This window comes from Pavona decussata, unplaced genomic scaffold, assembly GCF_977016875.1.
Source record: "Pavona decussata unplaced genomic scaffold, jaPavDecu1.1 SCAFFOLD_140, whole genome shotgun sequence".
NCBI lineage: Eukaryota > Metazoa > Cnidaria > Anthozoa > Scleractinia > Agariciidae > Pavona > Pavona decussata.
In genome coordinates this window covers 2,730,612-2,754,412 of record NW_028145553.1, presented here as the reverse complement: position 1 = coordinate 2,754,412, position 23,801 = coordinate 2,730,612, and the positions used below count along the sequence as shown (strand labels likewise).

The following is a 23,801-nucleotide window of genomic DNA, read 5'->3' as shown; positions in this document are numbered from 1 at the left end:
CGTGTAGCTGTTATTATGATGAACAGCGCATGCGTTGCCTGTGGCCTTTACATGATGAGCGTGGTGTTCTGTGACTAAGCATTACCTTTCTGTTACTCAGGAGTCGCTCGTGATTCACTTTCTGGGCGAGCAGGAAATCCAGCACATCTATATGGCGCTCACGTGCAGCGTTGCAGAGCGCTACATCTTCAGACTGAAAAAAAGGAATGAGAGGGAAAGGTTATACAGCAAGGCAAACGACTAACAGTTACAGAAACTTGATTTTACCCTTCAAACCCTAATATCAAAGAACAAATTCTCCTATCTTGTCCCCATACCTTTCTTATAAGAGTACTGTGGAGAAGGTATTAAAATATCAAGAAAACTTACCTTGGGTGATCATATCGTTAATTCTCATAACCTCAAGGGTTGAATAAGCATTGATATTACAAAGAGAAATTTAATCCTGGTCACTGTTTTGGCTTAAAGGTTTAATCGCTCGTCAGTTGGTCTGCCTGTGCTCCGAGCGTACGACATTTTACCCGAAGAGACATTTTTTTTTATTTGAATAAAATTCTGATATATCATATGCTTTAAATTTGTTCTACGCTCATAACAATGCGCTCTACAAAAAACTTCTTGTACGTTTAGACCGAATACAACTATCCAGTTAGCGGTAATTTCTACTCACGAATAATCACACGGCACGAAATTTTATGGTTGGATATCTAGTGGTAAATAATTTCCGAGAAACATGATGAAGTATACACTGGCGGTGAACTTAAATAAACGCGAAAGATACTTTTTTCAGTGAAGTGTTGAGTCAATCTTTGAGTTTTTCAAGGACTTGTCTTTTCAAAAAGCATAAAATCTCACAAGAAAATTTGAACCTAACAACGCGCGTTTATCGTCTTCCGGCATAGTTTTATTTATCAGTTGTTATTACATATCAGTTATTTACTTTACACATGCTAAAGTTTGCAAAGAAAACAAATTTTAGGATACAATCAGATATAATCACCGCCTTTGCTCCTTATCAAAATGGCGAGAAAGAAAACCACAAAACAGATAAATATATTTTTATCACTTCATTGCACAAGAAGCAAATACAGGTGGGAAATGAAAGCTCGGGTAGTGAAATTAAAACACTTTATAAATAATCAATACGCGATCGACTAGCTTTTTATTCCAAGAAAACGTCAAGAATACGTAATTCAAGTAGGTTATTCAACGGGTACCAGTTTCGGTTTTTTAAGTTACGTTCCTAATTGCTACATTGAGTAACAGGTGAAGAATAAGGGCCCAAATTACTTTTGTCCACACTTGAAAATTGTGAATTATTTACAGCTACCAGCTAATGGTCAAAGTTTCTCGCACAGGTAAGAATTTACGATCAACAGATTTCAAAAACTGTTTTAATTATTTATTGGTGGAAAAATGATGGAAAATTAAATGTGAACTTTAGTGGTACGAGTTTGAGATGAACGGTCTGCAGGATTTAAAGGGGAAGTATCAGGCAAATTTGCTGTCATTTCAAAACCCCAAAATGTTTGTCTGTCAGCAGAAACAACAAAATAATTGTCTAGTTTTGTTATAAATTATCACCTCAGTGGAGTAAAACTGTCGATTAGTGCCTCTGGCCAGAGACAGAGTAGGTCGGAATGGACTAAAACTTGAAAAATGTTAGGCCAATGTTTTTCAAGTTCTCGCATGTTTCCAAAATGCGCTAGAACATATCACGAGTTGTTCCTTTCAAGAATTGAGTTGATTTCCTTTTTCCTGTCATCCTAGAATTATTTGGCAGCTGATTGAAGGTCTTATTTCATCATTTTTAACAAAAGATATCAAAAACCCCATGATCCTTTCCCTTTAAGAAGAAAAATCCTCGAGACCATTGGAAGACACAATGAGTTCCCAACTTCAAAAAGTTTAACCCTTAAAGCTCTAACAGTGATCAGCATCAAATTTCTCCTTGTAATATCAATGCTTATTCAACCCCTGAGGCCATGAGAATTAAGGGTATGATCACCCAAGTTAAATTTTCGTGATATTTTAATAATAATACGTTTATAAGAAAAGTATGGGGACAAGATAGGAGAATTTGTTCTTTGATATTAGGGGTTAAAGGGTTTGACCTCCGTTATAAAAACTAGATGACGTTCTTTCTAAAACGTACAACATTTTCACTAAATTTGCTGCAAACATGAAACAGATGGAACGAAGATTTAGCTAACCTGGCTATACATTGAAAGCCAACGTAACAACTCCCGCCAATCAAAACAAACGCAGACGAAACAATGAACCAATCCAAGTGGGAGCAAATAAGTGTAAATTGTTTCAAGAATGGGAAAACGTTCCTGGTCGTGCCACAATATTCACGATGATTTTCAGCAGGCCATTTCCGAGTTGCTTTCAACCTTATTACGAGAGCGAGACCACAACTGCAAAGCTTTTCACGTGAAATTAAAATAAGTTTTGTTTGCATACGAATGAAAACTAATTTTCACGATAAGAACTATACACGAAGTCTCACTTTCATGATGAGGTTCAAAGCAACTCGAAGTGAACAAAACCAAGGCGCATCTCGATTCTCGGTTGAAAACCGTTCTTTAAAAAGCTAATTGAAAAATTGAGAACATAATTCTCAGGAGTCCTGAGCATCTCCACATCCACATTTAAGTTGTAAGGAATTTTTAACGCTTGGAGTGTTTTAGAAAAATGTTAAATGTTTAGCTTTACATAACATGGCGGTTCTCGCTTCCTTTACGTGTTTACTTTAGTGATGTGTACACTCAACATGTTTGCTGGCAATTGCGACCTATGAGGACTGTTTTCATTTCTTTCGCTCGCACAAGCACTTGCGTTTGCTCGAAGCTGCTAAAACAGACTAAAATCATACCTCGTTTTCAATAACCGGAGAGGCTCCGTACTCCATCAGCAGTTTCACCACCATCGGATAACCTGCTTCGGCGGCAATATGAAGAGCTGTGTTGCCCATCTGACAAGAGAAAGACAAAACAAAGGAAACCCTTAACCCTTCAAATAGATGCGGTGAGGATTTTTCTCAGGTTTTTAAAGCTTCTTGACTTAGTATTTTTTTTTTTCTTTGCCAAATTACATCAACTGGCTTGCATGACTGAGTCACCTAAATTAGCTCTAGCGTGACCTGGCGCTGCAGAAAAACTTAGAAAAAGTAAAAGAGTCAGTGAGATTGGTGACGTAGCGTGACAGAATTATTTAAAATACAGTAACCTAGCGTGACAGGATCACCATTAAAACGTAGAGTTTAACAATAACCTTAGCGATCACATCACTGAAAATATAGTGACCCACTTTGGTAATATTACTGATATATATGATACTTAAGCTGTGACATAATTGGCCAACTGTGTCGTCTAGCGTGACAGAATTAGTAAAATAGTGTGACTTAGACCCCGTGACTTACATTGTCCTGAGCGTCGATCTCAGCTCCTTGTCCAATCAGAATAACCAGCAGATCTCTGTGTCCATTGGCTGCTGCCAGGTGTAGTGGGGTGCGTCCATCATTGTCCACCTGGTGCAGCAACGGAGTAGCTTTGCTGATTATTGTGCTGGCTACTTCAATGTGACCTTCTAGTGATGCTACATGAAGAGCTGTGCGACCCTGAAAATTTTACAGAGAAGGAAAGCAATATACACAATGCGAAACTCATCCTGGGGAAACTAAACCCTCGTCACCGTTAATTTACCTCCGGTCACCAACCTTGTTCCCAGCGCCTTTTTTCCTGGTTTTCTCGCCGCCAAGCCAGGGAAAAGGCGCTGGGAACGAGGTTGCTCCGGTCACTTACTTTAAACGGCTGGTTGAGGTAAATTGGGTGAATGATACTAAATTGAAAGTAACTTGGTGATGTCTAACTTCTTCTCGCAATAGACTCCTAAAGTGATGACGTCACAAACATTATGGGATCTTCGACATTCTGAAAACTGGGGCGAGACGTAGGCACTGTTATGCTCTGATGACTTCATACAAATCCTTCTAATATTGTCTCAGTTCTTAACGTTAAGAATAGACCATTTCCGATAAATTAAAATTTTAGCTTGGCTACGAGGCTTAGGGGAATAAAACGAGCAAAATTAATTATTCTTCTCTGAACCTCAATGAAATATATTGGGTTGATAATGGGGATAAAGAGATCATACACTCTTGAAAGAAATTCAATTTAAATTGGTATAAACACTTTTTCAATTTCCAATTTCTTTGGAAAACGTGGAAATAATACTCAGTTTCAGACAAAAATGAACATGATAATTGCCTGTTTATGTTTTGAGTTTCCACCAGCCGCCATGTTGGATTTGATGACGCTATAAGCCTCACCCATTAGGCCATTTTCGAGCTGATTTGAACCTCATTGCGAGGCTAAGTGTATAGCTTTTTATATGAAAGCGTATTTTGCTTTGATAAAGAGGTTCAAATGACCTATTGTTTCACACAAAAGAACTTCTGCTTCCTGGCAATAACAGCAACCACATGACGTCTTAAAATCCAACGTGGCGGCGAGAGGAAATTTAAAGGTGAAAATGAGCGATGACCAAGCTTATATGGTTTTTAACATTTTTATACTTTACTGTACTATTATTAAACATTATATCTCTACCTATGTAGTTTATATATTTTGATGTTATTTTTGCAATGCGCATGCGAAAATCTTACGATTGATATCTGCGCAGTATAAATGTAGACAATCCTCACACATGACTTATTGACATGAGCTAGGGAAACATTTATCCTTAAAAGGATAAATCTGCAGGAAAAACTACATGAAATACAGTGGCAATTGCGTGACGCAATACGTCACGCGATTAGTCACAAAACAGTTGGTAACTTCTCCAAGGAAATTCCCCCAAAAGGTTTTTTTTCCAGTGACAGCCTTCTGTACCAGGTTGTTCGAAAGCCGATCATCGCTAAACCACGATTAAAAGTTAACCGAGGTTTTCAGCTCATTTAAAAATGTTGTTAAAATCTAATTTTAAGCCAATGGTAAAGAAAAGTCAAAGTCAAAACTGAGGGACAGAAATCTTTTTGAAAAATCTTTATTGTTTAGTAATTAAACTCGAATCAAAATTCTCGTTAATCCAGGTTTAGCTTAATCTTTGAACAACTGGGCCCTGGGTTTTAAATCGAAGATTCATGCATTTGTTGTCATAATTAAATTTTGGCTCCAATATTTTAGCTCGTAATGAGGACGTGCTACACTTCTGACCCTTGTGAGGCCTGGAGCAGGGGAACAAATATTGGACTTTTCTTCAACTCACCGTTTTTAAAGTTACAGAGTCTACTCGTACTCCAGGGTGGTTAGTAATAGCTCTCACTAGGGTGTTATCACCGTTTTGAGCCGCAAGATGAAGTGGAGTGAACCCAAACTGTTAACAAAGGAAAATTGAAAAGCAGATAAAGTGATAAAACAGTTATTTCGTAAAAAAAATATTGTAGAAGGTACTCCAATCACTGACCTAAGACATGCCGAAATAAAAACAAAGAAGAGATCTCATTAGAAGCTCGATAAAGTTTACTTGTCAGCAACTTAAAATTTACTCACATCCTCATCCTCCTCGCTGTCATCAGCGGGTTTCTAAAAAGGAAAAAAAGGTTTTTACTCAAATTGCCAGAACTGGACTAAAACTAGATTTTAAAGTATCAGCTCGGAATTACAGCGGGAAACAGCGGCAAAATGAGTGCGCATGCTCGTCATGCGTGAGCAATCTTACTCGGCAAAATGGCAGTATTTTTAAAATTCCCATTGCTTGTTCTCATTTCGCGCAAATCAAAATAGATAAGGAAAGGTCCCTTCGAACTTCGTCCATCACATATCTTATTCAACCAAAAAATATATTTTGGTAACAGGTGTGAATTTGGCGATTGAAGTGGAGCATTCGTAATCGATTCACGCTTGAATCACAAATCTCTGGAGCATGCGCACTCATTTTTCCGCTGTGTCTTACAGCGTAAGCCACAATCGCACATGCTTACAATCTCTTACACTCAGGCTCGTGCGTGAGCATATATGTGCGCAAGTCGTTTCTTACCTCACTGACTAGGTACGCAGATTTTGGAGCCCTGGAAAGGAATTCCTGCACGACGTCCGTTTGACCAAATAAGGCAGCAACGTGGATGGCTGCCATTCCATTCTTTGATGAAGAAAAAAAATTAATAAACAACGACATCAACATTAGAATGATTGATGGCCTGTTGCTCCCTTACTACTCAAAACAATGCCGAAAACAAGTAGAGAAGAACCTGTATTGACTCGGGAAAAATGTGATGCTTTAGAATAACAAAATGTGCTTTCAGGATCCAAAAAATAAATATTCGCGGAATCTTTTTGAAGTTAGAAATAAAAAAAGATTCCGCGGTCACTAAATTGCCACTCTAGGTTCGCCTTTCGTGGAAAGTTTACCCGTTCGTCATTCTAAATTTCCGTAAAAAGTAATGTATTGCAAATATCCTTCACGAATTTAAGTGCCAAGCAGCGGCCGACAGCAGACTGTTCAGTTGATATTTTAGTATTTCTGTTACTACGCCGTGTTTATTAAACTGATATCACTTCGCAACATTATGCACAGGGTTCGTCATTATTTTTGTATGCAAAATTCACGACTTTTACTTTCTTTTTTGCAAACCCAAAAGATACAATTTTGGCCTAGACGAAAAATCGACTAGCACCGACTGTTGATAATGTAGAACCTTGACTTCCTTCTTTTTTGTGAGATATATATATATATATATATATGTTTCTTGAATTATTATTTTATAGTGTCATTAATTAGATTTACTTAGCTGAAAGATACTTATAAAAAAGTTGTTGTTGATGATGATGATGATGATGATGACAAGCAGACAAAGATTTTACTTAGCAATTAAGAGCTTGATGCACCTTCGAAAAAACTCCAGACTTTCTCTTTGTTTTCCTTACTTTTTCAGCTTTAGAAACATTTTTGCAGATTTCCAAACTTTTTCAAGAATTCCAGACTCTGTACGAACCCCGTACATAACGAATAAAAAATTCAGGGTGAGTTGAAGTGCATCAAAAGTTTTTCAATTATTACATCACATTAAACTCTTGTCTAACCTTTACACTGGTTCTGTCAGTTGCCGTCTTGCCCCACAACATGTCGATAACTTTGAGCTGTCCAAACTTGGCGGCTAAATGCAACACGCTCATGCCGTCCTGCAAATAAGCAGACAAAGTAAAAACATTTTCTTTTTTTTTAGTAAAGGTCAGTTAAAAACTTGTCGGCAACCCTTCCGACCTCGTTAGAAAATCTTTCAACGTTTTTGACCAATCTTCGGCTGTTTTCGGGATCATCATATCTTCGGAAAATTTTCGAGTGGTATTCGTATCGATGTGTAGGTTTTCGGAACACCTTTCGATTACCGGTAGGGCTTGGGGGTTTTCGGTAACTCTCGAATAACCTGAACAAAATGAAGTAATTTTTTTAGTGAAATGATAATGCTTTAATTATACCGTATCTTCCTCAGTAGGCGAAGCTCCCTTCTCAAGCAAATATTCCACGATTTCTTTATGGCCTCCTCGTGCTGCAAGAAGAAGTGGCTTGCACAAAACTCCCTGTAAGACAAAAACACATTTGCCAGACTCATAATAAGAAACGGAAAACATTTCTACGCAATACGAATGTCATAGCAACGTAAATATTACCTTGTCAGCTGAACACTTTGCGAAGTCAAGTTCCACCAGTTTCTTGACGACTTTAATACTTCCCGTTTGGGATGCGATCTGCATAGCATTCAACCCCTCCTGTCAAACAAACCGGGTGCATTGATTAGGCCAAAGGGTGAGACATCGATTTGTTAGAAATTCGGGGAATGGAGGGTGAGCGGATGAGTGAGTAAATTGGGGATACCTAATGGCTCTCTAGGGTAATGTATAGGGGTATTACCTATCTCCACGGAATGTGAGGTAATAAAAAGTTACAAAAAAGCTGGAGTTGAAATGCTTTTGATTTTTAGCGCCAATTGTACACATTTTCAAACTGAGTCCTCTCCTCTGCACCCCTCCCGCTCAGTAATCTTTAACATTTACAAAGCGACGGGTGTCAGAACAGAAGTGAACTGTATAAATTTTGAACAAAATCGCGAAACCCATTTTGCTACTGCTTGTAGTCTATTTCATGGGCCTCTGGTAATTTGCCTGATTCCCCAGTGGTTCTTCTGTACCCAGTTCACACAATGGAGTAAGACTACTGATCGTAATACCGCTTATCTCTATATATTTGGGACTAGAGTTGACCTCAGAAGCACCTCGATCTCTGAGGTTTTTCTTTCTTTTCATTTCTTGTAAGGAATTGAGCAGTGAAGTCTCGATATCAGCATTTCAGGATTCAAACCCCTGAAAAGACGACACTTCGATGAACACCAGACATGCCCCCAAAAGGTTGAATCAAAAGTTATTGACAAAGAGGCACCCAACGAGGACAAAATACGTGAAATGTTGTCTCCTGTGTTGCCAGATCGGTTTGTGCCCTTTTAAAGATATCTCGGTGGAAGCCAATACAGTTTCATCTGTTCGGACGCTTTAGCTAAAAAATTCAGTCGCAGAAAGTTTTCGGGGACGAAATGTTATTGCCCGAATTTACTAGCTGTTGTTGACTTACGAAAATGCTAGCTCACCTTTTTTGCAGTTTTAACGACATATTTGCCGCTAACGAAAGGAATTAGGTTTTCTGTGTTACAAAATCTTCAGCTGACACTTTGGCGAAGAAAACTATAGATTTTCTTTCCAAACAAATCCGAAGTTTTGAAGCGATTAAAGCCTTCGGAACAGACATTCACCGAAATGGGTCATTGGATACCCTGTGGATAGTGCGGTGGTGAAAAACGGTCCGTGCTGTAGCGCTTATCAAACTTACCGCGTTGACTTGCGTCATGGTATCCGGTTTGACATTAAAGAACAATTCCACAACCTCCTCGTGGTCTTTCATCGCGGCGTAATGGACAGGAATCATATCTTTCTGTTGAAAGACACATGTCATAAATTACAGCGATCTACAAAAAAGTGTCGCAAAACTGACCAAAACCAAAGTAATTACTCTGACCAGTCATAGTTGACGTAAACAACGCAATAAACTAATCAGAATTCGAAATAAATACATGTATTTTCATCCCTGTTTTTAAGTTGTTCCCTTGTTTTGGTTACGACCAATTATTTGTCGCTCCTTGTTTAAAAATTTTCTTCCGACCTAGTCCCCTTGGTGTGGTAGAAGCTACTAATGTACGAGCAAGTTACTTGGAAACAACGTAAGTAATATTTTGACCAAAACTGAAGGTGATAATCACCAAGGCATTGCCTCTTTGAATAACTTACGTTGTCTGTTACGCTGGCGTCAGCTCGGAGATCAAGAAGCACCTTGCATACGTCTAGGTTGCCACTCTCCGAAGCCAAATGCAGAGGAGTCTTTTTGTCCTTGGAGAAAAAGTGATACCGCCAAAGAATGAACACATTTACTGATTGAAGGAAACGTGTTGTTATGTTTTAAGCCTGGTAAATAAATTATAACATTACACTTCTTTTAATGCACAATTGCCACTTATCGACATTGGCTGGTTGGTACCTAGGAGGGTCTCAATGGGATGGAGGCATTTACGTTTAACGGTTAATTTCTCTCCGTTGCGGTTAACAGACATCTGAAAAGAAAGTCAATTGCTTTACTGAAAGTTCAAAATTAGTTTCCATTGTTGCAAAACACATTTTAAGGTCTGTAGGTCTCTAACGACCTTTCCCCGATGAAAATAGGTTGAAATAGGGTACAGCACCACTAGACAAGACACAAAAAGTCCTAAGAAGCGATCTTGACAATCTCTAAAATGCAAATTGTGGATAGGAATTTATTGTACGACTAGCAGTTAAAATTTTCCTTTTTACGCCTAACGACGGAACTTTTTGGTCATTTTACGACTAACGATTAACCCTATTGAGACCCTCACATAGGTAAGTATATAGAGACAGAGGTTTTAGATGTAATGTTCTGACGATACTTACCACTGTGAATGGGTCCACAGTGGCGTTGTACTTTGTCACGAGGACTCGTACAAAGTCCGCGTGTCCTTTGTCGGCTCCGATATGAAGAGGTGTAAGGCCGATCTGAAAAAAGATCACAAGCATGAAAAGAAATTCTTGGCACTTTCGAAATCAGATAAGTGCTACTTCAGGTTACATAGTTAGTGCAAGTTTACATTAAATTTATCATTGTAATCAGCTGAAATATAAGAGACCTCTTGGAAGTAAAATCACACGTTTTGGAAAGGAAGCTAGCATAGCATGAATACCGTACATGGGATAAAACCCACCTCCGATGTCCAGATAATTTCCTAAAGATTTGAAATCTGAAAAAAAATTATAAATTGAAAACTTTCCAGGGTTGTAGCTTGGCTGGTAAGCGGGCAGTCACCTTTTGTGTTTTTCATACTTTAACAGTAACTGGACGTTGTCTGTTGGTTTTAAGAAAAAATATGAACGAAATTGCAAGCTTTCTAGCCGTCTACATTTTTTTCAGATTTCAAACTTTTTCTACGACAAACACTGTAGTTATTTCGTCCCAGTTTTGCCCCATTCATAAAATCATGGCGGATTTACGTCGAAAAAGGTACAGGTGTATTGCTATTGTTCCTCGATAAATAGGTGTTATTCAATGTGTCATGCAAAAGTGGCCTGCGATAACAAGAAAGCACAAACTACACTTTTCTATCAAAAATGAACTAAAGCTCTTTTACTTTTCCAGGTTCAGTCGTGTCTTCAATAGAGATAATTTAAGCTGATTTGCCCTAATTAAATGTCCGCGTACTAACAGTATGACTAGTTGCAACGGTTAATTTGGTTACTTTCTTGTTTGTAGATCTTTCATTGTTGCTACTGTAAATTTGCCGGGGATTTTTCGGGTTGGGTTAACAATTCTTATACTGGAGCTGGGACGAGACAGTTGGGTGATTTAATACCTAGCAGGGGACCAAGTGTCCAATTGTATTTTCACTGGCCTCTGTACAAATCTTGAAATAAATGACTAAATGACTGAATGATTAAATGAATGAATGACTAAATGACTAAATAAATGAATGACTAAATGACTAAATGAATGAATGACTAAATGAATGAATGACTAAATGAATGATGACTAAATGAATGGATGACTAAATGACTAAATGAATGAATGGCTAAATGACTGAATGAATGGATGACTGAATGACTAAAGGAATGGATGACTAAATAACTAAATGACTGAATGACTAAATGAATGAATGACTAAATGAATGGATGAGTAAATGACTAAATGAATGAATGACTAAATGACTAAATGAATGGATGACTAAGTGACTAAATGAATGAATGACTAAATGACAAAATATCTAAATGACTTAACGACTAAATAACTAAATGACTTAATCACTAAATGACTGAATGACTAAATGGATGAATGACTAAATGACTAAATGAATGGATGACTAAATGACTAAATGAATGAATGACTAAATGACTGAATGACTGAATGACTGAATGACTAAATGACTAAATAAATGAATGACTAAATGACTAAATGAATGAATGACTAAATGACTGAATGACTAAATGACTGAATGACTGAATGACTAAATGAATGAATGACTAAATGACTGAATGACTAAATGACTGAATGACTAAAATGAATGGATGACTAAATGACTAAATGAATGAATGACTAAATGACTGAATGACTAAATGACTGAATGAATGAATGACTGAATGACTAAATGAATGAATGACTAAATAACTAAATGACTAAATGATTAAAAAAATTATTGCAAATGTAGTTGGAAGCCAGGTTATTCAAGGACGGTGTCTCCGAACAAAGAGGTATTTTTGCGCAGTTTATGACTATACTGGAAAAGCAGATCTTAGCAAGGGAACCACTCATTTTTCATCGATAATTATTCAAAAAAGCATTACATACAAAACAACGTATAGCCTTTTTTCCCAAGTTGAAGCTAATTATCGCTGAAAAATGTGTGGCTACCCCTATATTTTTTCGGATTCCAGTAACCCTTGTCAAGATCTGCTTTTCCCGCGTTGTTATGAACTGCGCAAAAATATCTCTGTTTAAGCAGGCACCTTCGTTAAGAAACTCTAGTATCTTTCACCATCCCGAGATGCGCAGATCGTATGCGCAGTAACAAAAGGAGGTACCGTCCTTAAGCTGAGTATAACGTGCATGTGCAACTAGCAAACGAAAAACAAACCCGTAGATACAATCAAGTGAAAAGTGCGCGAAAATGAATTATCAAAAGCACAAAGAGCTTGTGAAGAACCGACTCTCCATCAGGAGATAAAAACGATGAAGATGATGAAGTTTTTAAAATTTATGTTTAACTGAAAGTTGCAATATTTTGCACCATTTTAGACTATCAACAGAAAACGCTTTTTCTTTAATTGGACGATGGCATTTCAAGAACTTTAGATAAAAGTACTTTAAAAAAGTACTTTAAAAAATATTATTATTAATTTAGTTATCATTGTTAGACTTTTAGGTCTTTATTGATTTAACGATAATCTCGTGTTCTGTCAACGTTATCATTGCTTAATTGTATTTATTTTAAAATAATATAAATGAGAGTCTTGGCTACATGGTATTAATGGACTAGACATGAAATTTTTAATTAACGAAAAGTAACGACATTTAAACATTATTTAATTGTTTATTTTTGCGTTCGCTTTTTAATAATTGTTTAAAAAAGAAAATTCAAGGTCTTCTTAAATGACAATTTGATTAATAACTGCTATCATTGTTATTGAATTTTAAGTTTTTATATGCTAAGTATAAAATTTCTGATGATGTTTTAAATCTTTAATAAAAAATGTTATAAATAGTTTATTTCAGATATTTACTGCGTGAAAATATACTTTATAGGCAATGAAATTACTATTGATTTAATTTATTATTATTATTGTCATTTTAGTAGAGAAATTGGGGTTCACCAATAGCTTTTAAAATTAATAATTATTTTTGAATTACAATTTACATTTATCAATTTTTTATTAATAATATTAATTGCAAGTGGTGCATAAGGGCCTTACAGGCATATCATCATCATCCTCTTTGTCTCGACGTGATTTGCCGGCGGAGTTGCGGACATTTGGCTGCAAAGAAAATATTAAGCAAGCAAATATGGCATCAAAATCACAAAACATTTGGTAGCGAATGAATGCAACGAACGCTGCGGTTCGGTGCAAATTGTTTTGGTGTATGATGGTCGTCGACAAGAACGTCGTCATGGTAACTGTTAAAGAGTTTAGACATGGTTGGTTGTCGGTCTGGGAGGAAGGGACGTATAATTTCATAAAAGGACCACGCAAGCCTTTAAAGGCCCAAAATCCCCATTTATATCAATGAAAATGAAAAAAAGTCCGTTTTTGCTAAACATTGGTCCTTCGAGCCGGATAGTCTATTGCAAAGGGTAGAATGAAAATGCTAGTACACTAATGCCATTAATAAGTGTTTTGCGCTAAATGAGAACCGTGGTGGAAATAGATTGCAACTTAAAAATATTGGGTTAATTTCTGCCCTTGTGTCTCGGCAATACCAAAAAGTCAAAACCTTTCCGATGTTAGTAATCAAGAGCGCCGTTACAGTTGGTCTTGTTCAGTTTTTAGTTGTTAAGTTTCCTCCGGTTTGTTCACGGAAGAGTTCGTCAAAACCTTTTGAATGGTTAGTGGAAAGGATTCTTGTTATCTCTAAAGTGATTAAGGTCAACGAATGAAGGATTTGTGGATTAAGCCAACAATAGCTAGCTTTCTGTTGGTTAAAATCTAAACAGACGGTTATAAACATTAGCAACATAGACCTTACGCAAAAATGGCTGATATTTTTATATTCTTTTGTATACATTCAAATTAAGCCGACTAGCCTCGTTCAAGATAAAATATTCTTTTGATTTTTTAACTCAAGGGACGGGGTTAATAGGGCTAATTTGAACGTAGACAAAAGAATATTAGAATGTCAGTCATTTTTGTATAGGGTCTATAGCCTCTTGTTTTGTTATTGTGTAGATAAAATCCGTAAGTGTTATGAGTCAAGCGCAATCCCGTTGGCAATACTTTCCGGTATTTAAGGTTGTTGTAATTGCATTACATTAAGAACATCACATTGGTCGCACAATTAAAGCACAACAAGGGTTGATACAATACAACGACCGTTCTTCTCCGTCAGGTCATTTTTCTTTTTATCCCTGATTGAAATCGAAAGTTACTCCCGACGTTACAAAATCATTTCTGAGCTCATCTTTTTACATGTTTTTTATGCACACCTTTGTCCGCCCATTGACGTAAGCTTTGTGGTTGAGCAGCTCACGTGCTACTTCCACGTGACCTTTGGAGGCTGCGTAGTGCAGAGCAGTGCCTCCCACCTGGAGAAAGAGAGAAACAACACTTCAATTTCGCGATACAGTCGGTGGACACCACTGTAAGACGTATATCTTTCTAAGGCAAACACCTTCAGGTTCGATTATCCCGGTTGAATTTCACGTAATATCTAAAACAAATGGAAGAGTGTTTCATCCGATTTCAAAACATCGAAAAATGGATTGAGACAATAAGGCCCAGTTTTTTTTTTTTTTTTAACTAACTTCAAGGTAAAACTGTAAATGGTTCACGTCGCAAGTACATAAATTATGATCATGAGGGTGAGTGTATTCCTGTGAGAAGTACTGTTTGGGGTGACATTGACTGGCGTTTCGACAACCAGAGCGGATGTTATCTTCAGAGTCAAGTGTGTCATCTTCAGAGTCAAGTCACTTGACTTGTCGAAACGTCAGTCACAGTCACTCCAAACAGTCCTTCTCAGGACTACACTCACCCGGGTGGTCATAATTTACGTACTTATAACTTCAAGGTGTTTGGAAAACTGATAAAACACTCTTTCTCGTGTTTTATATAGCTTCTCAAACATTAATAATTTTTTGAGAATTATTGATGAGTTTCAGAATTGCTTGTCTGTACGCTTAATCGTGTTTGAGGCAGGCATCTATGGCAGATAGAGAAAGCTGCTCCCGAGGTTATTCCCCTTAAAGAGGTCCTCGTGGTTGACTGTACTTTTAAAGTCTCATAAACAACGGCTACCTAAGCAGTGTGGTCACCCATAGATACCGATGGTTAATGACTTCTAGCTTTACTTCCTAAAGCGCATGTTTATATAACCTAATCCAAACATGAAAGAGTGAGTTTAGGAGAATACAAAAGTACTTTGGCATTCTCCCATACTGTCGTGAGTGTATACAAACGCAATCGGTCATTCCTCTTTCGTTTCAGTGGGTATAGCAGTACAGTACTATTTTTTTGGGCTAACATGGCTCCTACTTCAATCAAACCCAAATAGTTATAATTTTAGAAGGTGAGATGCATCCAGGACCTAAATGACCTGCTGTTTCATGATCGGATTGTTGTTCCCTAAATTATTATCCAAATAGACCCATAAAGGGGCTTTTAGGATATCAAGGCTAAGTTGAAACTTTGGAGCTGAAACAAATCTTTTAAACTGTTCTGCTTAGAAGTTGTTACACCGAACAATTTTATTTTTGGAGGTGAATTCAAGGCTAAAGTAAGAACCTGGGCACGACGTATCTTGCAGCTGTGTTCCATTGTGTTTCTTAATCTTTATTTCAAGATCTTGCCATGTGAGTAAGAAAATTAAAAGTTACCTCATCGAACACATCAACTCTCGCGTGAAACCTGAGAAGCACTTGCACCACTTCCAACTTGCCGCACTGCGAGGCGATCATTAGCGAAGAGGCACCACCCTAAGCCAGTAAAAAGGGAAAAAAGTCAAAATGCGCGCGCTATAACATAATTCTGCCCTCAGCATGTCTGTGGACGGAATACTAAGGTGTCATCATATAGTTGAACGCTAAGGAGAAGCACTTTCCTTGGCCGCGTTGTGGCGGTTATTTTAACTTTAAAAACTATACATGACATTGTTTTAAAAGTGTGAATAATGAAAAGAGCGATTATCGTATAATAAGTAGTACTCTTCTGCGTCCGTTTGAAGCGGTTTTCAGATTCCAACCGTTACCGACTAGACATGCCTTGGCGTAGTGTGAACGCAGCCGGTCTAACTTAGTACTATAAAAGTTATAATATATAATATAAGTTACCTCAATTGTCTTATTGATGATGGATAGTTTGACATGTTCTGGTACATTTTCAGAAGTAAAGATCTCTTCGACAATCTCGTGATTTCCCGAGCGTGCGCACCAATGAAGAGGCGTCTCTCTTTTCTGAAACAAACAAAATTAGTAACAAATATATGCTTCACTGCAGTAGAAAGGAATTTGGTTAGGCTAATTTAGAGATTGCAAGACGCAACAAGCTTATCAAAACCAATCAGCTTTGACCTCTCCAAGTGGAAAACCTTCTTCAACTCCAGTATGTCACGCCAGTAATCATGGGCTCCTGGTCACTTATTCAAACGTAACACTAAACTCAACAACACAGTGCCGATCAGTCTCCAAATTTTTCACTTTAAAAACATTGAATTTTTTGGGGAAATCATAAACTGATTTAGTAAACTCACAGACTATTAAACCAAAATCTTATCAACTTGGTGCTCTCAAAGTGAAAAGCGTATCTTTAACTGACTTTAAGTCTTATTTTTTTACGTTTGGCCGCGACTAAGACAGCGGTTGATAAGGTGCTATGTAAAGCTCGGTGACACCCTCGTCCCCAAATCTTGACGCTCCTGTTAAGTCAAGCGAGCTCCAGCTGTGTGAGTGACGTCACATTCGATTACGCGCCAAGATTTATTGAGAACGAGGTTGACTCCGTAATAAAACGAAACCTGCTGGTTCAAATCTCCACAAATGCTTAGAAATCTCCGACATTCACCCACATCAGCAAACAACTGGGTCGTTTAGGAAACAAACAAACAAACAAACAAACAAAAATACCCAATCATTTAGCACTTACATTATACGTTGTTAAAGTGAGATTGGCGCCGCTATCTAGAAGAAGCCGTACGGTGCTCACGATACTCTCATTAGAAGAATTTGTACCCGGAGAGATGCCTGCTACAGAGTGGAGAGCTGTCTCGCCAGCCTGACGGTGAAAAAAACAGGGAATAAATAAAAAGAGAAGGATATAGATGAACAAGCCAACCCCACAAACAACCAAACGAACAGTCAAACGAGAGACACAACAACTTAGAAGGGCTGTCCATCACCGATGGGTTTTCACTTTGCTTCTCATTGACCTTTATCAGAAAGTGGCGATGTTGAGTCTCGGGGGAAATAAAAAGCTTTCTTTTTATACGGTAAGCCTCGCACTGAATTCGCGTCTGGCCGAGGCTTGCCGTGCGAAAACAAAGCTTTTTATTCCCTCGAGACTCAACACGGCCGCCGAGTGATAAGGGTCTATTGGTTGAGAAAGTGGCGCGAGTTTTTTGCTAAACAATCACAGAGCGAAGTAAGCAACACGAATTAGTTTCGACACTAAACTGAAAACCTCTTCAAGACAACAACAACAACAACAACAACAACAACAAAATAAATAATCACTCAAGAGACAGATGAAAAAACCCATCAAAACTCACGTTGTTTGGTATGTTGACGATCAGGCGTGCTAGCGGGCGCGACTTGACTTCAAAAAGTTTCTCTACCAAAGCCTGCGCTATCTCGTAATGCCCGTTTTTACATGCAAAGTGAAGCGGGGTATCTCCAGACTGCAAGAAAATAATTAAACAATGCTCGCATCAGAATTGTTTCCCATAAACAGCTTTAAGACTTTAAAAAGACTGCAAAAACTTTTCCATTCAATTACGTTACCTCATTTGTATGGTAAAGCATTTGGATGGTAAACATGTATATAACTCGCTATTTGGAAAATACTGAGGAGCAAATACAGCAAATACCATCATCATCATCATCGGGGAGGGGAGGGGAGGGGAGGGAAGGAGGGTAGATTTGGCGTTTCAAAAGTATCTATCGATTCAATGTACTTACCCTGCATCGTCGGCCCACCTCCGTGTCTTCCCTCAAAAGCAGTTTAACGACCTCTGAGTTTCCACATTTGGCAGCTAAATGCATAGCTCTTTCGCCATTCTAAAAGTACAAATGAGGTAAAGATTTCAACATTTGCAATGTGATTCATGCATGAATCAAATTCGAGTCATACCTAAAGCGCAGTAAGAAAGTTGCTGGGGGAGTTTATTTAGGGGGGGAGGGGGGGGGGACAATACACGGAAAATTGCAGACAGCACTTACAGAGGTAACCAAAGGGTGTGGTAGGAGAGATTACTCACTTCTTTTGCAGTGTCAGGATCTGCTCCACTTTTGAGTAAGACATCCACGACTTTTTCTCCTCCTTTGACCTTAGCAGCCATATGAAGTGGAGTTTCTTTGGCCTAAAAGAAAACAGTTCTTAAAAATAAACCATCTGCACTCAACTCAAGAAGGAGGGTATTGTCAGTAAATTGGTCCTCAAAAGACCATTTGAAGAGTGAACTTACAAATGTATTTTTTCTTTCAGCGCCAGCTTAGCAAACAAATTGGTTTATCCATAGCAAGCTACGAACAGTCGGTGGTTTATTTCAAATATAGAATCAAGAAATGACACAACTGTAAGATCGAACGTTTTACTATTGTGGAAGAGGGGCATTAACTTTTTAAGATGTTAACGCGAATATTATTAACGTGACATTGTGAAATTCGCATGTATTTCATGGAGCGTTAATTTCCTGTCACAAGCAATCTCATGATAACAATCTCAGTTTATGTTAATCCTTAGCAATACCGTCCCGATTTCTACAACCAGTATACCAAACATAAAGAAAGTGAATCAAAACATTTGCCGGCTTACAACGCCACCGATGACCGTGACATCAGCACCATGTCCTATCAGCAGCTGTGCAGCGAGGTGTTTCTTACGCAGAGCGGCGAGATGAAGAGGAGTGTACTTTTTCTGTAAAAATAAATGGAGAGAGCAGACGGGTTAGTGCTTTGTATACAGATATACTGGAAAATAATGTTTCTAAATCCCAAGAAATAGGAGAATAGACCCTATGCAAAAATGGCTGACATTTTAATATTCTTCTGTTTGCATTCAAATTACCCTTACTAACCTCGTTCTTGAGTTCAAATATCAAAAAAAAATTTTACCTTGAACGAGGCTAGTGAGGCTGATTTGAATACAGGCAAAAGAATATTAAAATGTCAGCAATTTTTGCATAAGGTCTATAAGAGCTACTGTGAGTAAACAAGCATTAAAATTGTCACTTTTGTTTTTGACTCGTTTGGATATAAACTTTTAAACGCTTTAGGTGACTGTCGAAGATTTTGGATAAGCTCAATTCTTCATTAGAGTCGATTCGAGTTCTAACTCTTTTCTAGCCTGCACTATAGGTCCTTGAGTAATGGGCCATTTACGAGTTGTTCTGAACCTTATTATGAAAGCGAGGTAAAGTTCAAAACTTTCGTATGAAAATGAGTTTTGTTTGCATATGAATGAAAACTAATTTTCATAACAAAATCTATGCAGGAAGCCTCGCTTTCTAAATGAGGTTCAAAGCAGCTAGGAATTGGCCAATCGCAGGGCGCAATTTTATGACGATTTCATTATCCCCCCAAAGCACGCTCTACCAATAAGACACATTATTAAAAACGCGATTATTGCATAATGCAATTCCAGAGTTTTGATTGCCTTAGCGGCCGTGGTATTTAAACCATTACACCATGTGCATGTCTGAGAAAAAGCGGCCATTAAATTGTTTTCTGGTTGTTCTTGCAAAACAAAACAGCAAGATCTAGCAATATTTCCTAATTGTTTTTAATAAAACAATTATTTTACTTGCGCTTGTTGGATATCAGATGATTATAGGCTATCTATCATGTCATATCCAACGCAGGCTCGTTGAATAATTGTTAACTATTCTCGATTCTCTCGGATAAATAATCTCGGAATGTAGTTAGTCAATGGAACGGTTTTGTTCCCTTAGACAACGGAAATTAACCCCTAAAATGGGCCCTCTTGACGGGTGCCCTCCTAATCCCTCTCCACTCAAAGCTTTTACATGCACCCCGACAAAATCACATCCTATGATCAAAATACTCAGGCGTCTTGTACACAGGCTGGCCCCTTTCTCTCATGTGTTCTCATCGTCGACTATCAAGCGTTCTCATGAACTTTTATGCGCCACAAAAATTCACAAAAAGATTGGGTTATTCTCCGGCTCTACCTTGTTTTTGGTGTTGACAGGAACACCTTTTTCCAGCAACATTTTCAACAATCCCACGTGACCTTTCTTCGCTGCTTCGTGGATACACAAGGCTCCGGTCTGAAAAAGCATTAAAAGATCGTCTGACATAATATAGTGATTGCTAGAGGATACATTGACGTTAGGTACGTGTGTGCTTTTGACTTGTAAATAAAATGATGGATTATTATCGTTGGGCAAATCAAGTGCTTGATTGTTCCCTCGTTCAGATCGAGTTTACTTGAAGAGAACAATCCCACCATTGTTTACGTTGCCATCGCTCATTTACTTAGCATTTTTGGCTCACTTGTGGCTCATCGCCTCACCCTTACAGGCCACAGCCACCGACATCCAGAGCTCGCTGCCAACGGTCATTCTGTGGGAACCCACTCAAGGTAGGATGGACCCAGGAAGGCCATCTAAAACTATGGTCAAGACACTGATGGAGGACACTGGTGCAGCGTCTACTAGTGAACTATTCACAATAATGGAAGAGAGAGCTTGTTCGCCATAGAGCCCACATTAATTAGGCTAATAGGTAAACAGATGTGGGTCAGCTTATACGATTAAGTCCAAGATACGTGACGCGAACGTCGCGTATAGTTCGCAAGTTCAAAACCCAGTTGGATAACAGTAACAATGAACTTTATTCGTACATGATAAAGTTTGAAGCTTTTGGGGTCGAGTGTCCGCATAGCGTAAAAAGAAAGAAACAAAGAAAGCGAATTAAAATAGTTGTAAAAATGCTAGAAAGTCAAGCGAACAGTGTTACCTTGTCTGGCATGTTCACAAGGACGCCTCTCTTTATGAGAGCAGCGGAGATTTCCAGTTGTCCCGCCTGGCACGTAAAATGCAGGAGAGTACTCCCATCCTAGAAAACAAACGTATCTCACTTAGTTTGTTATTCCTTTCTGTCAATGCCTGGGTCGGAGAGGAACATCTTAACAAGCCAATCTAGGAGATAGGTTCACGAGCTAACTATAATTTTTGTTTCTTGTTTTCTTGAAATTTCTTATTTTATTTCACTCCGGTACTTTTTTTCTTCTTTATTTGCCATAAAACACAACAATGTAATACAAAAGGAGAAGTAAAGATATGGCGAGGAGGGCTAAAGAAACCATCGGTCACCTTGAAAACGCAAGAAATACAGAATAGTGCTGCGCATGTGCGGCATGAACAAATCAGAATTGTTTCAACAAAACTTGTATATTCGTTTCTTGAAGGTAAGAAAGCTAAAGGAGCCTGTGAAATGTGAAGAAGAGAATTCCAACTCCTCCCTTCAAGAAATAAGAAAGTCTAAACCAACCGCTGCTTTATTAAGTGACCATCACTAAATTTCTTCTGAAACATTTTCTTTCCTCTTTCCCCTCACATTATAAGGCGGTTGTCACCCAATCCACGCAAACGTCATCGTCATCGTAAGTATCATCATCTTCAAGCTTTCTTACCCTGCTTCTGATCGAAGGATCCACTTTAAACTTTTCCAGAAAATATGACACGACAGCATGATGCCCACTCTTGGCTGCAAGATGAACGGGGGCCATCTCGTCCTAAAAAAGTAAAATTTTGAATCAAACGTAAATATTAGGCATAGCCTGTACTCCGAACAGACTCTTCTTTGCTGGCGGTTAGCCTTGCTCTCTTTAAATAAAGCGACTAGGAGCATTACTACCACAGTATTACTACCAAGATGGGTTGGGTGTTATTCCATCTCAGAGTGACCCCCTAGCATTGTTATTTAATAAATCGACGGCAGTTTTCTATGGTCGATTTAACAAATAGATTCCATGTTGCCGTGCGTCTGTTCAGTAATAGATCACAGACGACGTCAAAATGTGGTAAGAACAAAAAACTGGCGCCGAGTGTGTCACAGATATTCTTATCCATTTTGACGTCTTCTGTGATCTGTTACTGAACAGACGCACGGCAACATGGAATCTATTTTTTTTATATAATAAAGAAGCAAAAGTTGTTAATGATGACGTCATGTATGCGTCTGTCCTCCAGTAGATCATAAGTAGGAACCAATCAAAATGCGTACAGAATTCAGCTTATTATATCATAAACAAACAGATTCCATGTAAACTCTAATAGATCATAAAATGACGTCCTAGTAAAATGTTCAAAACTCAAGTGAAACCACGAGCTGTAGGCGAGTGGTTTCACTGCCAAGTTTTTAACATTTTATGGCATCATTTTATGGTCCATAAGATTATACACACCACAGAAAACTGCCTTCGATTTGTTTTTTACAATAACATGGAAAAAGGACGAGCGAAATTGTCTTTATTTTCCGTTGAGAAAGCGCGCGCGTTACATCTGACGTCCTTTCTATTGTCTGTACTTTTATAAACAATAGCTACGAGCCAATCAGCGCGCGGGAATTTTGACAGTTACTGTCAAATTTATATTATCATTACGTTTCAGCACCCATTTCTTGAACTAGGTGGAATGAAACAAGGTGGAGAAAGGTCTCTCGTGGGTTAAGATGCGTTTCGAGCACACGTTGCTAATTCAAAAGATATTGCACTCTAAGTGGAGGCAAGTTAGCCCTGAATCCTCTATGCAACCAAGAGTTGGAACAAAACGGCCCAATCGAAATCATTATAGCCCAACTCGGGTTTCAATTTAGACCGTGGAAGCGTGTTTCGCGTGCCGATTTTCGTGTTCGTCGCGCGCATAACGAGTCGTTTGTAGCAATTCCCAAGCGTTACGTAGTTACTTTATCTTACCTCGTCAAGGGCGTTAGGATTCACTTTGACAGTTTGCAGATATTTCACCATGTCTTCATCCCCTTTGTTTGCAGCTATATGTAATGGCGTCCTCCCTTGGTTCTAAAAGAAAAAAGAGGAAAGTTCATAAATAAATTATACACACAGGTAAAACAGTGAGAATGATATCGCCTTTCTGAGCGAGACTCCCAGATCTTAACCTTGGCAATTTAATGCCATGGAGCTGTATAGTTTTCTGTGGTATCGTTTATGAAACATTTCAGTCCGCCGTGTATCAATTTCAGAAATGCGACACTTTTAAGAAAGCACGGCGGTTCGAAAAAAATAGTTTTTGGTGGTTGAAAAGAATGCCTTTGAGAAGCACTTTTCTGTGGCGCTGTTTTAATACGATCTACAACTTGGTTCTACCTTTCGAGTGTGTGGATAAGTTCTTAAAGTTTGGCTATAAAATTAGAGCTACTTAGCAGTGCTTCCCTGTGGTGCCGTTATGCATTCAAGGTGCTTCTTAACTTTCAGTCTGTGGGTAAAATCCTAAAGTGTGACCATTCAAATGACTGCTACTAAGTAGTACTTTTTTTCGTGGTGCTGTTTATTATGCTGTACAAGGTGGTTCTACCTTTTGAATCTGTGGATGAAATGCTAAAGTGTGACCATTCAAATGAAAGGTACAGAGCAGTATTTTCCTGTGGTGCTGTTTATTGTGCTGTACAAGGTGGTTCTACCTTTTGGATCTGTGCATGAAATCCTAAAGTGTGACCATTCAAATGAAAGCTACTGAGCAGTATTTTCCTGTGGTGCTGTTTGTTGTGCTGTACAAGGTGGTTCTACCTT

The 23,801-nt window shown here is 38.3% G+C and overlaps 1 protein-coding gene across 6 annotated transcripts in view; it reads right to left on the bottom strand.

Moving 5' to 3' along the window:
• LOC146467021 (uncharacterized) overlaps positions 1-23,801 on the bottom strand; it is a 57,331-nt gene that overhangs the window by 5,968 nt on the left and 27,562 nt on the right. For 5 of the 6 annotated variants that reach the window (XM_085126741.1, XM_085126737.1, XM_085126742.1 and 2 more), the window contains 25 exons: positions 22,971-23,072; positions 21,687-21,788; positions 21,011-21,109; positions 20,221-20,319; positions 18,846-18,947; positions 18,289-18,390; positions 17,990-18,088; positions 17,581-17,709; positions 16,959-17,087; positions 16,148-16,270; positions 15,695-15,793; positions 14,306-14,404; positions 13,077-13,139; positions 10,014-10,115; positions 9,339-9,437; positions 8,884-8,985; positions 7,674-7,772; positions 7,482-7,583; positions 7,086-7,184; positions 6,043-6,144; positions 5,556-5,588; positions 5,272-5,379; positions 3,425-3,622; positions 2,879-2,977; positions 86-193 (listed from right to left, as the gene is read on the bottom strand). In XM_085126741.1, the coding sequence (XP_084982867.1) occupies positions 86-193; positions 2,879-2,977; positions 3,425-3,622; positions 5,272-5,379; positions 5,556-5,588; positions 6,043-6,144; positions 7,086-7,184; positions 7,482-7,583; positions 7,674-7,772; positions 8,884-8,985; positions 9,339-9,437; positions 10,014-10,115; positions 13,077-13,139; positions 14,306-14,404; positions 15,695-15,793; positions 16,148-16,270; positions 16,959-17,087; positions 17,581-17,709; positions 17,990-18,088; positions 18,289-18,390; positions 18,846-18,947; positions 20,221-20,319; positions 21,011-21,109; positions 21,687-21,788; positions 22,971-23,072 (2,598 nt within the window). The remainder of the gene's footprint in view (positions 1-85; positions 194-2,878; positions 2,978-3,424; positions 3,623-5,271; positions 5,380-5,555; positions 5,589-6,042; positions 6,145-7,085; positions 7,185-7,481; positions 7,584-7,673; positions 7,773-8,883; positions 8,986-9,338; positions 9,438-10,013; positions 10,116-13,076; positions 13,140-14,305; positions 14,405-15,694; positions 15,794-16,147; positions 16,271-16,958; positions 17,088-17,580; positions 17,710-17,989; positions 18,089-18,288; positions 18,391-18,845; positions 18,948-20,220; positions 20,320-21,010; positions 21,110-21,686; positions 21,789-22,970; positions 23,073-23,801) is intronic. The other variant, XM_085126739.1, reaches the window with a different exon arrangement.